The sequence below is a fragment of the Heterodontus francisci genome, chromosome 5, assembly GCF_036365525.1.
Source record: "Heterodontus francisci isolate sHetFra1 chromosome 5, sHetFra1.hap1, whole genome shotgun sequence".
Lineage (NCBI taxonomy): Eukaryota > Metazoa > Chordata > Chondrichthyes > Heterodontiformes > Heterodontidae > Heterodontus > Heterodontus francisci.
The window spans coordinates 54,662,650-54,680,062 of NC_090375.1; the positions used below are offsets into that span (position 1 = coordinate 54,662,650).

The window sequence follows — 17,413 nt, forward strand, 5'->3', positions numbered from 1 at the left end:
TATATCCCCCAACCACCTGAAGTGAATTCTTCACATGAACCGCCTATGCCAGGGCAGATGTCAACTTGCAGTTTGGCTGGTCATCTAAGATTTTATGTAACATTTCATCAACGGCTGCATGATTCCTTTCACAAAGCCCATTGCTAAAGGACTTTAAGCTGCAGTGTTCATAATTATAATCATGTTTTCACGTATCTCTGAACTTGTCATTGGCAAATTCCCCTCCAGTATCAGTCAAAACTTAGCTGGTGCCCCAAGCCCAGTCCCTATCCATTTCTCCATAACTTTGTCCAAAATCACCCTTTTGTCCTTCCTATTGTGGAATGACTAAATCTAGTTGCGAGGTCCATAAAATGTGGAATGAAAATACTCTTGTCTTTGTCCCATACCTTTAAACCCATGGCAACTACCTCATTAAAGTCATGGGTCTAAGAAGGCTGACAATAGGATGTGATAGTGTCCTCCGATACTTTTTGCAAATTGCACACTTCGCTAATCTCTTCTATTATCTTTGTATACTCCCCCCCCCCCCCCCCCCCCCCTCCCCACCTCGTACCCACTTCCCAGCTCCCCCTTCTTCGCACCATCTTCCCTCTACCCCTCCCTCTCGCACCCTCTCCTCCCACCGGCATCCACCTATCCCTGAGCAGGGGCTCTAACAGCCCCCACTGCCTTGTGGGCATCTCGGGTGGGTCCAAGGCTAAGGGAGTAAATCATAACAGAAAATCCGGAGTGGAACCCCATAGGCGGTCATGTGTCACCTTTGGCATGTTTCCGGCAGTTCCTGCAGCCATACCGGTGCCAAATGTCGTGCTCTGCACTCCTTTGGACCCAACCAGAAAGGCTGAGAGGGGGGTTTCGATGCTTGGGCAACTCACAACCTCCATACATTCGCCCAGGCATGCGCCAGGGAGAGGTCACTCCATAGTCCCCTCACAGTGACCGAAACAACATGGAAGGCAGCAGTTACGGGTTATATGTCCAGCTCATTTGGCGTAAAGATTGGGCGCCACGGATTGCCTTTGTCTGTGGGAGAAGTCATCGCATCTCACAGGACAGCTACCACCCGCCTCAAACCGGGCAGCCCCCGGTCAATAAGGTTCTGTCCCGCCACAGTCCATCTGCTTCAATGAGTGCTTGGAGCTCAGGGGCATTGCCCGAAAAGCGGACTGCAACACCGCACCAAACAGCACGACAAAAAAAGGAAAGAAGGTACCAGCCCTTCGTTTTGCAAGCTGGAACGTCAGAACTATGTGTCCTGGCCTGTCAGAAGACCTTACACAAATCAACGATTCTCGGAAGACTGCCATCATTAACAACTACCTCAGTAGACTCAATGTGGACATTGCAGCACTTCAGGAGACACGCCTCCCTGCAAGCGGATCTCTAAGAGAGCAAGACTACACCTTCTACTGGCAGGGGAGGGATCCAGAAGAAACAAGACAGCATGGAGTGGTCTTCGCCATCAGAAACACTTTGCTCAGCATGATAGAGCCACCCTCAAATGGCTCAGAACGCATACTGTCCATCCGACTGCTCACCGCCTCTGGTCCAGTACACCTACTCGGCATCTATGCTCCAAAACTCTGCTCCCCACCTACAGACCAGTTCTACGAGGAACTCTATAATATCATTAGTAGCATTCCTAATACCGAACATGTGTTCCTGCTGGGGGACTAATGCCAGGGTTGGGGCCGACAATGACTCATGGCCCTCCTGCCTTGGGCGCTATGGCATTGGAAGGATTTAGTTTAGTTTAGTTTAGAGATACAGCACTGAAACAGGCCCTTCGGCCCACCGAGTCTGTGCCGACCATCAACCACCCATTTATATACTAATCCTACACTAATTCCATATTCCTACCACATCCCCACCTATCCTGATCACCTACCTATACTAGGGGCAATTTATAATGGCCAATTTACCTATCAACCCGCAAGTCTTTGGCATGTGGGAGGAAACCGGAGCACCCGGAGGAAACCCACGCGGACACAGGGAGAACTTGCAAACTCCACACAGGCAGTACCCAGAATTGAACCCGAGTGGCTGGAGCTGTGAGGCTGCGATGCTAACCACTGCGCCACTGTGCCGCCCCAAATGAGAATGGACAGAGACTGCTTGAGTTGTGTCCCTATCATAATCTCTGCATCACCAACTCGTTCTTTCACACTAAACCCTGTCACCAGGTTTCTTGGAGTCACCCAAGATCACGTTGTTGGCATCAGCTGGACCTCATCGTCACAAGGCGAGCCTCCTTAAACAGCATTCAAATTGCTCACAGCTTCCAAAGTGCGGACTGCGACACCGACCACTCCCTGGTGTGCAGCAAGGTTCGACTCAAGCCAAAGAAGCTGCATCACTCCAAGCAGAAGGGCCGCCCCCACATCAACACGAGCCGAATTTCTTATCCACAGCTGTTGCATAAATTTCTAAATTCACTTGAAAAAGCTCTTCAAAACACTCCCACAGGGAGTGGGCCAACCATCAAGAAGATCGCCCCCCTCAAATCTAAACCAGGGGACACAATCACTGACCAATGCAAGCAAATGTACCGCTGGGTTGAGCACTACCTGGAACTATACTCCAGGGAAAACGTCACTGAGACAGCCCTCAATGCAGCCCAGTCTCTGCCAGTCATGGATGAGCTGGACATACAGCCAACAAAATCAGTGATGCCATTGATTCTCTAGCCAGCGGAAAAGCCCCTGGGAAGGACGGCATTACCCCTGAAATAATCAACAGTGCCAAGCCTGCTATACTCTCAGCACTCTACGAACTGCTTTGCCTGTGCTGGGACGAGAGAGCAGTACCACAGGACATGCGCGATGCCAATATCATCACCCTCTATAAAAACAAAGGTGACCGCGATGACTGCAACAACTACCGTGGAATCTCCCTGCTCAGCATAGTGGGGAAAGTCTTTGCCCGAGTCGCTTTAAACAGGCTCCAGAAGCTGGCCAAGCATGTCTACCCTGAGGCACAGTGTGGCTTTCCAGCAGAGAGATCGACCATTGACATGCTGTTCTCCCTTCATCAGCTACAGGAGAAATGCCACGAACAACAGATGCCCCTCTACATTGCTTTCATTGATCTCACCAAAGCCTTTGACCTCGTCAGCAGACGTGATCTCTTCAGACTGCTAGAAAAGATCGGATGTCCACCAAAGCTACTAAGTATCATCACTTCATTCCATGACAATATGAAAGGCACAATTCAGCATAGCGGCACCTCATCAGACCCCTTCCCTGTCCTGAGTGGTGTGAAACAGGGCTGTGTTCTCGCACCCACACTGTTAGGGATCTTCTCCCTGCTGCTCTCACATGCGTTCAAGTCTTCAGAAGAAGAAATTTTCCTCCACACAAGATCAGGTGGCAGGTTGTTCAACCTTGCCCGTCGAAGAGCGAAGACCAAAGTACAGCAAGTCCTCATCAGGGAACCCCTCTTTGCTGACAATGCTGCATTAACATCTCACACTGAAGAGTGTCAGCAGAGTCTCATCGACAGGTTTGCGGCTGCCTGCAATGAATTTGGCCTAACCATCAGCCTCAAGAAAACGAACATCATGGGACAGGATGTCAGAAATGCTCCATCCATCAATATCGGCGACCACGCTCGGGAAGTGGTTCAAGAGTTCACCTACCTAGGCTCTACTAACACCAGTAACCTGTCTCTCGATGCAGAAATCAACAAGCGCATGGGAAATGCTTCCACTGCTATGTCCAGACTGGCCAAGAGAGTGGGAAAATGGCGCACTGACACTGAACACAACAGTCCGAGTGTATCAAGCCTGTGTCCTCAGCACCTTGCTCTATTGCAGCAAGGCCTGGACAATATATGTCAGCCAAGGGCAACGTCTCAATTCATTCCATCTTCGCTGCCTCCGGAGAATCCTTGGCATCAGGTAGCAGGACTGTAGCTCCAACACAGAAGTCCTCGAGGCGGCCAACATCCCCAGCTTATTCACCCTACTGAGCCAGTGACGCTTGAGATGGCTTGGCCATGTGAGCCGCATGGAAGATGGCAGGATCCCCAAGGACACAGTGTACAGCGAGCTCGTCACTGGTATCAGGCCCACCGGCCGTCCATGTCTCCACTTTAAAGACGTCTGCAAACGTGACATGAAGTCCTGTGGCATTGATCACAAGTCGTGGGAGTCAGTTGCCAGTGATCGCCAGAGCTGGCAGGCAGCCCTAAAGGCGAGGCTAAAGTGTGGCGAGTCGAAGAGACTTCGCAGTTGGCAGGAAAAAAGACAGAAGCGAAAGGGGAGAGCCAGCTGTGTAACAGCCCCGACAACCAATTTTATCTGCAGCACCTGTGGAAGAGTCTGTCACTCTTGAATTGGCCTTTATAGCCACTCCAGGTGCTGCTCCACAAACCACTGACCACCTCCAGGCGCTTACCCGTTGTCTCTCGAGACAAGGAGGCCAAAGAAGGAGAAGAAGAGCTCTTCTTCATTCACACTTTCATCTTTACTAGGGTTTTTAACTTCTGACAAGAAGGGTGAGCAAATTGTGTGTCTATCTAACTTTAAGACAGTTTGCCTTTTATCTCTAATTCTTAACACCTGATGCCATCAATACTTTAACGCTGACTAAAAATATCAGGTTTTGTTAAGGGGATACACCAGTGCCCTGAATGGGTAAACTGCAAATTCACTGGCTTCCCAAAAACAATTGCCTTAGCATGCTCCACATCAAGTTTGCTATGTGCCTTTTTTATTCAAGGCTTACTCAACAGTAAAGGTATTTCACTGGAGACTACATCAGTACTGATAAAGTGGCTTACCCCAGCTATTTTACATAGGATTACTACTCTTTTCAGTGACTTCAATGTGTTGTCATCACCAAACCTAAAGCTGCTAATACTTTGATACTCAACCTTGCATCGATCCACACTACTGATTGGTTACAGTGCTATCTGGATTCAATCAGTTCCATGTACTGTCAACGTACAAGTACTATCCAGCGCAGCACAGTTGAACGCATCCGCAAGTAATGCATTCATCACAGGACTAAAACTCCTTGTGACTAGTACAATTCGTTGTGACCCATCAGTATCATCATCATCTTCCCCTCTGCATCGAGTGTTATTTGGAAGACTCTGCCCCTCTGCTTCGGGCAGTTCATTGCATAATGATACTTCGACTCACATCTGAAGCACCTATTATTCCTTGGGCATTCCTGGGATTCATTCGCCTATGATTGCTGTTCCAATTCTGTCTTCCACTGTAATATTCAGACCTGCTAAAGGTGTTTTCATCCTCATTGCTCCAGTCTTTAACTCTTCCATTGTACTTATGCCTGCTTCCAGTATCTGGATCATTTCTAAATCTAATAAACATTGAGTCCTCCATTCTTTGTGTCACCGCAGAGTGCACTGCTTGTTCTACCAGGACTGCAGGTAATGACTGTTTTCCCAGGAATTTCTTAAAGGCTGCAGACATTTGGTCCAACAAGGAGTCTTTGTCCAAGAACTGAACCCCAGTTAGAACCAGGAGCCTGTTCATATGCGACAATCGAGCAATTTAAAAGCTAGCACTGAACCAGGAATCTCCAAATTGAATTTCCTCAATCTTTTATACAGTCTGTTGAAATCCATGATGTATTCCTCCATTGAATAACCATCTGTTTTCTGAAATCTATCAAAGTCTGAGCATTCCTCATACGCATTCAATAGGTCTTGTAAATGTCATCCAAGAATTCTAACAGAAGATCCAACCCTTCATCAGTATCCAACTGACGAGCATCCAGTTCAGAAAACACTTCACTTCTGATTTTACTTTTGGTAGGAAGTGACAACGCCAAAGCTATACCTTGTTTCCTCTTTGGTAGCAATGTAACCCATGACAACATCCACTTCATTCGTTTCACTGCTCATATGGTTCAGTCTCCAAGAACACCAGAGGGTAATCATATCCTGACGATTTACACTTGCTTTCTGTCATGTTTTCCCCAATAGCCCTTCAGATTTTAGTTTTCTATCCAAAAACCTTTTTCCTATTTTCCAACCTTCAATTTTAGGCAACCATCCCCTGCTACCATGTTAAATTCCAGAAAGCTTGTTATGGAAGGATAATGCTGGAGCCTACATTTACTCGGTTTCACATTTATCATGCAGAGTAAAAGGATTACAAATATGTAGCTCCTCAATGAGTGTCTATTATATGCCATTTAGAACCGAGATGAGAAATTTCTTCACTCAGAGGGTGGTGAACCTGTGGAATTCTCTACCGCAGAAGGCAGTGGAGGCCAAGTCATTAAATATATTTCTTAATGCCAAAGGAACAAGGGATATGGGGAGAAAGCAGGAACAGGGTACTGAATTAGATGATCAGCCATGAAACCTTTTTTGAATGGCGGAGCAGGCCCAAAGGGCCAAATGGCCTCCTCCTATTTTCTGTGTATCTGTTGTATGATGGGGAAAAAAACTGCAGGCCAGGAATTCTCGGGGCCCAATTTTAACTCACTCAAAGCCCATTCACTTAAAGAATTAAAATTAGGCCTTTAGTCTCTTTATAATATCTTTATAATATGTTTGCTTTTGCTGACAACACAATCACTAGGTGGCACAGTACTAGCACATGCTCAAATGTGGCCCCTTCCACTGAAAGGTCACCTCTGCGAAATCTCAGGCAGTTGCCAGGATTAAAGATGGCGCTGCTCAATATATCTCAAAAACAAATTCAACCCGAAAATCCCCTCAATGGCTGCCATTGCTACCTCCATCCCACCTCCGACAGTCCCCTGCCCCCTCCTGCCGTTTCGCTTTTCTTTGCTCCCTGCTGCACCCGTTTTCTCGCCACTCGCTCCGGCCTTGCCATTCCCCCGCCCTCCGGCCGCTCGCTCGCTTCCTGCTCCCCCAACCCCACCCCGCTCTCCAGCTGCTAGCACCAGGCCGCACTGCTTCCCTCCTCTCGGCCACTTGTTCCCACGCTCGATCATTCCTCGCCACCCGAAGAAGCAAGGCGGGCAGCCAGGGGTGACAGGGCGACGTGAGAGCGAGTGGCTGAGAGGAGAGAAGCGGCGTGGCCTGGAGCTAGCGGTCGGAGAGCAGGGTGGCAACTGAGGAGAGGGGAACAATCCACCGGGGGGTGGGGGGGAGCAGTGGCGAGGTCTGCAGCGAGCTGCTGAGGGGTAAGAGCAGCCAGTGGGGCAGGAGTGAGCAGCTGAGGGGGGAGAATGGTGGGGGGAATCAGTGGCTGAGGGAAGGCAGCAGCGTGGCGGGGATCGAGCGGGGTGAAGCAGGGATCGAATCAGGTATGGTGGGAGGGAGCAGGGTGCTGTTCGTTAAATGGAGGAGGTTAATGAGGGATGAGGACGTCATTGCGTGGTGACATCATGCGCGCATTCATACTGGCAGGCTGGGCAAATGTTTGCACACATCGATGACATCCACTATCGCTCTGCGCATGCTCTGCGTTGTCAGGAGTCACTTTGTTATAATATACAGGGTCATCTGGAACTTAACCTTTCATATACAATAAGACCTAATGTTTCTAGGTACCAGCTGAGTTAAAAGAAATGCATATGGTGCTTGAAAGCAAAGTTTTATGTCTGTTTAAAATTGTCAGGTGGTAATTGAAACAATGCTACTGTGTTGCAGAGTGCTGTGAATGTAACAAGAGACTTTGAAGGATGCAGTACTTTGAGGAAGTACTTTGGCCAGCTTCACTACTTGCAGAGTCGCATTCCCATGGGTTTGGGAGAGGAGGCGGCTGTCCCGGTCACGTGGTAAGAACATTTTCTCCTCCCAGGATTTTTGTTTCTTACTGCTTTCTCCTCTCTTAAAGGAGATGTGTATATTTAAGAAATTATTTCAGCGCTCAAAAGATTAACCCAGAAACTATTGTATTTTAGTGCTGTTTTCACTTTGATGCTTGTCGACAGATTTAAGCTGGAATGGAGTTCCCTGGTTGTCAGCTGGCCTCCATTGCTTCATCTCAGATGCCATTTTTCTTTTGTAATGTCAGGCAGAGGGTATCAAAGAACAATACAGCACAGGAACAGGCCATTCGGCCCTCCAAGCCTGCGTCGATCTTGATGCCTGTCTAAACTAAAACCTTCTGCAATTCCGGGGACCGTATCCCTCTATTCCCATCCTATTCATGTATTTGTCAAGATGCCTCTTAAACGTCGCTATCGTACCTGCTTCCACCACCTTCCCCGGCAGCAAGTTCCAGGCACTCACCACCCTCTGTGTAAAGAACTTGCCTCGCACATCCCCTCTAAACTTTGCCCCTCGCACCTTAAACCTATGTCCCCTAGTAACTGACTCTTCCACCCTGGGAAAAAGCTTCTGACTATCCACTCTGTCCATGCCACTCATAACTTTATAAACCTCTATCATGTCGCCCCTCCACCTCCGTCGTTCCAGTGAAAACAATCCCAGTTTATCCAACTTCTCCTCATAGCTAATGCCCTCCAGACCAGGCAACATCCTGGTAAACCTCTTCTGTACCCGCTCCAAAGCCTCCACGTCCTTCTGGTAGTGTGGCGACCAGAATTGCCCACAATATTCTAAGTGTGGCTTAACCAAGGTCCTGGACAGCTGCAGCATGACTTGCCAATTTTTATACTCTATGCCCCGACCGATGAAGGCAAGCATGCCGTATCACAATACTTTGTTTAACTGGGGGTCCTCAAAGCCATGTCCAGTCCTAGACTCACTCACACTTTACAGCACAGGCCACTGGAAAAAGTTTGGAAGTGGTAACCCTATCTCACTTTTTTTTTTAAAAACCCTCTATAGCCCAAATTTGCTGAAGCCAATTTTTGCACTTTTGCTGCCTTATATAGCTATCAGCACAGACGTTTTATTCATTTTTGAGATGTGGAATTGCTGGCAAAACCAGCATTTATTGCTCATCCCTAATTTCCCTTGAGAAGATGGTGTTGAGTCACTTTCATAAACTGCTGGCGTCCATGTGATGGGTACACCCACAATGCTGTTAGGGAGGAGTTCCAGGATTTTGACCCTGCGACAGTGAAGGAATGGCAATATATTCCCAAGTCAGGATGGTGTGTGACTTGGCGGGGAACTTGCAGGAAGTTCTGTTCCGATGCACCCGTGTTCTTCTGGGTGGTAGAGGCTGCAGATTTGGAAGGTGCTGTCGAAGGAGCCTTGGCAAGATGCTTTAATGCATTTTGTAGATGGTACACACTGCTGCCAGAGTGCCAGTTTTGGAGGGAGTAAATGTTTAAGGTGGTGGATGGGGTGCCAGTCAAGCAGGCTGTTTTCTCCTGGATGGTATCAAGCTGCTTATGTTGTTGGAGCTGCACTCATCCAGGCAAGTGAGGGAGTATTCCATCACACTCCTGACTTGTGCCTTGCAGATGGTAGACAGACCTTGAAGTCAGGAGGTGAGTTATTTGCTGCAGAATTCCCACCCTCTGACCTGCTTTTGAAGCCACAGTATTTATATTGCTGATCCAGTTAGTTAACTTTCTGATCACTGGTAATCCCAATGGGGATGGGGAATTCAGCAATGGTAATACCAAGGGGAGATAATTAGATTTTCTCTTGTTGGAGATGGTCATTGCCTGGCACTTGTGATGTGAATTTTACTTGCCACTTAACGCCCAAGCCTGAATGTTGCTGAGGTCTTGCTGCATGCGGGCACGGACTGCTTCATTATCTGAGGTCTGTAATCATCAGCGAACATCCCCATTTCTGACCTTATGATGCAGGGAAGGTGGTTGGGCCAAGGACATTGCTCTGAGGAACTCCTGCAGCATTGTCCTTGGGCTTTGTTGATTGGCCTCCATCAAGCACAACCATCTTCCTTTATGGTAGCTATGACTCCAACCATTGGAGAGTTTTCCCCCTTATTCCCATTGACTTCAATTTTGCCAGGGCTCCTTGATACCATATTCAGTCCAACACTGCCTTTATGTCAAGGACAGACACTCGTTTTCATCTGTGGACTAAGGCTGTAATGAGGTCTGGAGCCAAGTAGTCCTGGCTGAATAGAAACAACATCGGGGAGCAAGTTTTGTTGAGTAAGTGCTGCTTGATAGCACTGCTGGTTACATCTTCCATCACTTTGCTGATGATTGAGAGTAGACTGATGGGGTGGTAATTGGCCAGATTGGATTTCTTCTTTTTATGGACAGCACATGCCTGTGCAATTTTCCACTGAATTGAATAGATGCCAGTATGGTAGCTGTATTGGAACAGCTTGGCTAGGGACACGGCTAGTTTTGGAGCTCATCTTCAGCACTACAGCTGAGATGTCTCTTCTTGATATCCTGTGGAGTGAATCAAATTGGCTGAAGGCTGGCATCTTTGTCGCTCGAGAATTCAGGAGGAGGTCGAGATGGATCATCCATAGGGTACTTCTGACTGACAGTGGTTGCAAATGCTTCAGCCTTGTCTTTTGCACTGATGTACGAGGCTCTGCCATCATTGTGGATGGAGATGTTCTTTTAACCCTCTCTTCTTGTTAGGTTAATTGTCCACTGAATGGGGTGGGCTGCAGAGCTTTAATCTGATCTGATGATTGTGGGATCGCTTAGCTGTCTATTGTTCTTTGGCCTCCTTATCTCGAGAGACAATGAGTAAGCGCCTGGAGGTGGTCAGTGGTGTGTGGAGCAGCGTCTGGAGTGGCTATAAAGGCCAATTCTAGAGTGACGGGCTCTTCCACAGGTGCTGCAGAAAAATTTGTTTGTCGGGGCTGTTACACAGTTGGCTCTCCCCTTGCGCTTCTGTCTTTTTTCCTGCCAACTGCTAAGTCTCTTCGACTCGCCACCCTTTAGCCCCGCCTTTATGGCTGCCCGCCAGCTCTGGCGAACGCTGGCAACTGACTCCCACGACTTGTGATCAGTGTTACAGGACTTCATGTCGCGTTTGCAGACGTCTTTAAAGCGGAGAAATGGATGGCCGGGGGGGTCTGATACCAGTGGCGAGCTCGCTGTACAATGTGTCTTTGGGGATCCTGCCATCTTCCATGCGGCTCACATGGCCAAGCCATCTCAAGCGTCGCTGACTCTGTAGTGTGTATAAGCTGGGGATGTTGGCCACCTCGAGGACTTCTGTGTTGGTGATACGGTCCTGCCACCTGATGCCAAGTATTCTCCGGAGGCAGCAAAGATGGAATGAATTGAGATGTCGCTCTTGGCTGACATACGTTGTCCAGGCCTCGCTGCCATAGAGCAAGGTGCTGAGGACACAGGCTTGATACACTCAAACTTTTGTGTTCCGTGTCAGTGCGCCATTTTCCCACACTCTCTCGCCCAGTCTGGACATAGCAGTGGAAGCATTTCCCATGCGCTTGTTGATTTCTGCATCTAGAGACAGGTTACTGGTGATAGTTGAGCCTAGGTAGGTGAACTCTTGAACCACTTCCAGAGCGTGGTTGTCAATATTGATGGATGGAGCATTTCTGACGTCCTGTCCCGTGATGTTGGTTTTCTTGAGGCTGATGGTTAGGCCAAATTCGTTGCAGGCAGCCGCAAACCTGTCGATGAGACTCTGCAGACACTCTTCAGAGTTGCTTTATTTTTCTGATCAGGCTTAAAATTCTTAACTGTTATCTGACATGCTAGTAGAGGGAGATCCTTAGCAAGAGCCAGTCATTTCCCTTAGTGAGAGAGGGAAACCTAAATGGTGAGGTGGTTTCACATAGTTTATCCAGCTGACCTGGGTGTAGGCCTCTCTCGGGCACAATATGTTTGTCTTGCTTTTGAGTACAAGAATTATCAGAGAAGAGATTGCATGCTCACGTAAGGTGCTACATATTAATGGGTGTTGGTGTACTGTATAATTTTACATGAAAGTGTTTGGACCTATCTAGTTTATTGAACATCTTGTGCATGGCTTGTTTAAGTCTGTTCAGTTCATGTTGGTCTTCAGGCTGATGGACCAAATAAATCCAGTGGGATAAATGGGATGTGTATACTGACAACCTGATATGCTTGCTGAAATTACAGGACAGAGATCTTTTCTGGCAAGACAGTAACTGTTGATGAGATCTGCTATGAACAGGCCTGCATTCTTTATAATCTGGGTAAGTAGGTATAATTATTGAGTTATGGACTTGTATGGAGGGAGGTCTTGGGCAGTAATCTATAGTTTTATTCTCAATCCCGAAAAAAGTTTTAGTAGCATTATTTCTTTCCCTCTATTTTCACTTGTTAAATAAGTGTCATTTTTAAATTGATGCTTCTTGCTTTTCTAATTTATTTTTAAAGTTCATTCTCAAAATATTGGCCACCTGCAAGCCTGGCATTTCTTGCCCTCCCTAGTTACCTTTGGGAAGGTGGTGTGGTTTGATAAAACTTCGGCATACTTTTGAGGGTAGTTAAGTCAATCACCTATGAGACTAGAATCACATATAGGCTAGACCTAAAGGGCATTGGTGAAGCAGTTTGGGTTTTACGACAGTCCAACAACTTTATGGTCACTTACTGGTTCTAGCTTTTTAAAAAATCTTTTTTTTTTCAACTAAATTCAAGTTCTCAAATTACAGTGGGGGGTTATTAGTCCAGGCACCTCTGAATTACTAGTCCAGTAATATAAGTACTTTGCTGCTATACCTGGAAACTAATATGAATTGTGGGTTACTAATCCAGTACTGTAAACATTAGGTTACCATATGTAGTCTTGCTAATCTACTTCACGCTTGTTGCCCCCTCTCTCCTCCGCCCGCCCCCGCCACCAGCATAAATAACTAATGCCGATTATTTTTAAAATCTAAAATAAGTTGGGCCTCCACAAAGTGTATACAAGAAATTTAGGCTAATCACCATGCATGTATTTCACACCTTTCATTTTGAGGAAGTTTACTGCATTTCGTCATTTGGTCTGATGCAGCCTTTTTCAAATTCCAACACGACGAGTCATTCTGTGGTTTCTGAGTGGGATTGTTATTTAAGGCTGAATTAGGATATTTTGATGCTTTTGGTTCCAAACATATACACTAGAAACTAGGTAAAGACTGACTAGACTCACTTCATAATGGGACTTGCAAAGCCGATTCTTTGCATTATGGTGTTGATTTGTTTTTCTCCCAGGAGCCCTTCACTCAATGCTCGGAGCTGTGGATAACAGAGTTACTGAGGAGGTGGGTAACATAATAGAGTAACTGCAAAGTGAGCTATTTTTACTGATTGTGCCTTTTGGTGATGCTTTGTTTAAAGACGTGCACAATAATTGAATTTCTGTTGCCTCCTTGCAGGGTATGAAAGTTTCCTGTACACACTTCCAGTGCTCAGCGGGAGCTTTCTCCTACCTACGGGATCACTTCAGCCACTCTTACAGTGTAGACATGAGCCACCAGATCCTCAACCTCAACATAAACCTCATGCTGGTAAGGACAAGACTCAAGATGAGGTTCAAAGTTTTGCAAATTGGCATTCTGCCACCTCCCCGTTGCTGAACTGGTAATACAACGTGTATCTGAGCCATGGAGTCCAGATTTTGGAGGTTTGTTTCCTCGTCTGTTTTGTGTTAGCTCATCTTAGTTGGCCCCTGTTAGGGAGATGAAAGCTATACAGATTTCCCGACCCTGATTGCTATTCTTTATTGGAAAGTGTGTGGCCATCATGAGAGGGCAGAAGTTGTTTTATTTGTGATGCCTGTTGCAGAAAACCTGCTGAATCTTGCTGCTTGTACTGATGTATAAGGAATGGTTATTTGGGAGAGGAGTCAGAGGACAACTGGTGCACTTGAATGGGTCATCTTTTGAGAGAAAGGATGAAAATTGAATGGCCATTAAAAAGTAAATCTTTTGGTGACTTTGTGTCACACTATTGTGATGTGTGAACACATTTTGTCTCCTACAATAATGTGATAGAATGAATATAGGATCTTAAATAATGATGCATTTTTCAGCCGGTGCTATTATATTTTGTCTGCCTATTGGTCCTGTAGAGCAGAGGAGCAGAGATTTTTGGACAGGAGAAGATGTGTTGATAGAAAGGGGCAGGTCATGCCTCACAAGCCTTATTGAATTCTTTGAAGATGTGACAAAACACATTGATGAAGGAAGAGCAGTGGATGTGCTGTATATGGATTTTAGCAAGGCGTTTGATAAGGTTCCCCATGGTAGGCTCATTCAGAAAGTAAGGAGTCATGGGATTCAGGGAAAGTTGGCTGTCTGGATACAAAATTGGCTGGCCCATAGAAGTCAGAGGGTGGTAGTAGATGGAAAGTATTCAGCATGGAGATCAGTGACCAGTGGTGTTCCACAAGGATCTGTTCTGGGACCTCTGCTCTTTGTGATTTTTATAAATGAGGAAGTGGAAGGCTGGGTTAGCAAGTTTGCCAATGACACAAAGGTTGCTGGAGTTGTGAATAGTGTGGAAGGCTGTTGTAGGTTGCAACGGGACATTGACAGGATGCAGAGCTGGGCTGAGAAGTGGCAGATGGAGTTCAACCTGGAAAAGTGTGAAGTGATTCATTTTGGAAGGTCGAATTTGAATGCGGAATACAGGCTTAAAGACAGGATTCTTGGTAGTGTGGAGGAACAGAGGGATCTTGGGGTCCATGTCCATAGATCGCTCAAAGTTGCCACCCAAGTTGATAGGGTTGTTAAGAAGGCGTATGGTGTGTTGGCTTTCATTAACAGGGGGATTGAGTTTAAGAGCCGCGAGGTTATGCTGCAGCTCTATAAGGCCCTGGTTCACCACACTTGGAATATTGTGTTCAGTTCTGGTCGCCTCATTTATAGGAAGGATGTGGAAGCTTTAGAGAGGGTGCAGAGGAGATTTACCAGGATGCTGCCTGGAATGGAGGGCATGTCCTACGAAGAAAGATTGAGGGAGCTAGGGCTTTTCTCATTGGAGCGAAGAAGGATGAGAGGTGACTTGATAGAGGGGTACAAGATGATGAGAGGCATTGATAGAGTGGATAGTCAGACACTTTTTCCCAGGGTGGAAAGGGCTATCACCAGGGGGCATAATTTTAAGGTTATTGGAGGAAGGTTTCGGGGAGATGTCAGTGGTAGGTTCTTGACAGAGAGAGTGGTGGGTGCGTGGAATGCGCTGCCAGCGGTGGTAGTAGAAGCAGATACGTTAGGGGCATTTAAGCGACTCTTGGATAGGTACATGGATGATAGTAGAATGAAGGGTAGGTAGTTAATTTGATCTTAGAGTAGGTTAAAGGCTCGGCACAACATCGTGGGTCGAAGGGCCTGTACTGTACTGTGCTGTACTGTTCTATGTTCTATGAAAGGAGCTAAGTACTCAGTTAGCTACAATAGCTGTGTAAATAGAGGTTTGATATATTCTTGCAGTGCAAATGTACATAAAGCATGCATCTTAATTGTATAAGTTTGGGCCTTAGAATAAACATATGTTAAGCAGTGACTTAACATAAAGAAAGAAAGAAGCAGTGACTGCAATGTCAGCATAAAAATGCTGACTCTGTTGGACATTCAACTTATTTTAATTGTCGATATGTTTAGAACAAATGGATTAATACTTTCTTCAAAATGTTGAAGGATCTCATGCAAATATATTAAACATTAGTACTCTAATATTTCTTTTGGGCCTCCTTATCTCGAGAGACAATGGATACGCGCCTGGAGGTGGTCAGTGGTTTGTGAAGCAGCGCCTGGAGTGGCTATAAAGGCCAATTCTGGAGTGACAGGCTCTTCCACAGGTGCTGCAGAGAAATTTGTTTGTTGGGGCTGTTGCACAGTTGGCTCTCCCCTTGCGCCTCTGTCTTTTTTCCTGCCAACTACTAAGTCTCTTCGACTCGCCACAATTTAGCCCTGTCTTTATGGCTGCCCGCCAGCTCTGGCGAATGCTGGCAACTGACTCCCACGACTTGTGATCAATGTCACACGATTTCATGTCGCGTTTGCAGACGTCTTATTAGCGGAGACATGGACGGCCGGTGGGTCTGATACCAGTGGCGAGCTCGCTGTACAATGTGTCTTTGGGGATCCTGCCATCTTCCATGCGGCTCACATGGCCAAGCCATCTCAAGCGCCGCTGACTCAGTAGTGTGTATAAGCTGGGGGTGTTGGCTGCTTCAAGGACTTCTGTGTTGGAGATATAGTCCTGCCACCTGATGCCAAGTATTCTCCGAAGGCAGCGAAGATGGAATGAATTGAGACGTCGCTCTTGGCTGGCATACGTTGTCCAGGCCTCGCTGCCGTAGAGCAAGGTACTGAGGACACAGGCCTGATACACTCGGACTTTTGTGTTCCGTGTCAGTGCGCCATTTTCCCACACTCTCTTGGCCAGTCTGGACATAGCAGTGGAAGCCTTACCCATGCGCTTGTTGATTTCTGCATCTAGAGACAGGTTACTGGTGATAGTTGAGCCTAGGTAGGTGAACTCTTGAACCACTTCCAGAGCGTGGTCGCCAATATTGATGGATGGAGCATTTCTGACATCCTGCCCCATGATGTTCGTTTTCTTGAGGCTGATGGTTAGGCCAAATTCATTGCAGGCAGACGCAAACCTGTCGATGAGACTCTGCAGGCATTCTTCAGTGTGAGATGTTAAAGCAGCATCGTCAGCAAAGAGGAGTTCTCTGATGAGAACTTTCCGTACTTTGGACTTCGCTCTTAGACGGGCAAGGTTGAACAACCTGCCCCCTGATCTTGTGTGGAGGAAAATTCCTTCTTCAGAGGATTTGAACGCATGTGAAAGCAGCAGGGAGAAGAAAATCCCAAAAAGTGTGGGTGCGAGAACACAGCCCTGTTTCACACCACTCAGGATAGGAAAGGGCTCTGATGAGGAGCCACCATGTTGAATTGTGCCTTTCATATTGTCATGGAATGAGGTGATGATACTTAGTAGCTTTGGTGGACATCCGATCTTTTCTAGTAGTCTGAAGAGACCACGTCTGCTGACGAGGTCAAAGGCTTTGGTGAGATCAATGAAAGCAATGTAGAGGGGCATCTGTTGTTCACGGCATTTCTCCTGTATCTGACGAAGGGAGAACAGCATGTCAATAGTCGATCTCTCTGCACGAAAGCCACACTGTGCCTCAGGGTAGACGCGCTCGGCCAGCTTCTGGAGCCTGTTCAGAGCGACTCGAGCAAAGACTTTCCCCACTATGCCGAGCAGGGAGATTCCACGGTAGTTGTTGCAGTCACCGCGGTCACCTTTGTTTTTATAGAGGGTGATGATGTTGGCATCGCGCATGTCCTGGGGTACTAATATTGCAGTGGGCATAATAAGTATATCTGTGGACGTGCCTCATCGGATTTTTATTTCTGTTAAAACAGTCTATGTTAAAGTTTGGAGATACAAGCCCAGAAAAAGAATTTATTCTGGAAAAATGAATGGAACTTGAGGTGGTTAATTCACGGAACCATGATGGTATATACCATAGCTGTTGAAGGAAGTCAAAAAGGAGCATTTATGTTATTGCAGATGCCAGCATTGGGAAGGAGTTAATAAAATGGCTAACCCATTAGCTGAATTTCATTGAGGTATTCCTGCAGCATTGGCAGTGT

General features: G+C 46.8%; 1 protein-coding gene across 1 annotated transcript in view; it reads left to right on the forward strand.

The window, feature by feature from the left end:
• Positions 1–17,413, forward strand: part of ptpn23a (protein tyrosine phosphatase, non-receptor type 23, a) — a 123,739-nt gene that overhangs the window by 43,570 nt on the left and 62,756 nt on the right. Inside the window, exons 3-6 of the mRNA XM_068031443.1 lie at positions 7,603–7,730; positions 11,928–12,004; positions 13,011–13,060; positions 13,175–13,306. Of these exons, the coding sequence (XP_067887544.1) occupies positions 7,603–7,730; positions 11,928–12,004; positions 13,011–13,060; positions 13,175–13,306 (387 nt within the window). The remainder of the gene's footprint in view (positions 1–7,602; positions 7,731–11,927; positions 12,005–13,010; positions 13,061–13,174; positions 13,307–17,413) is intronic.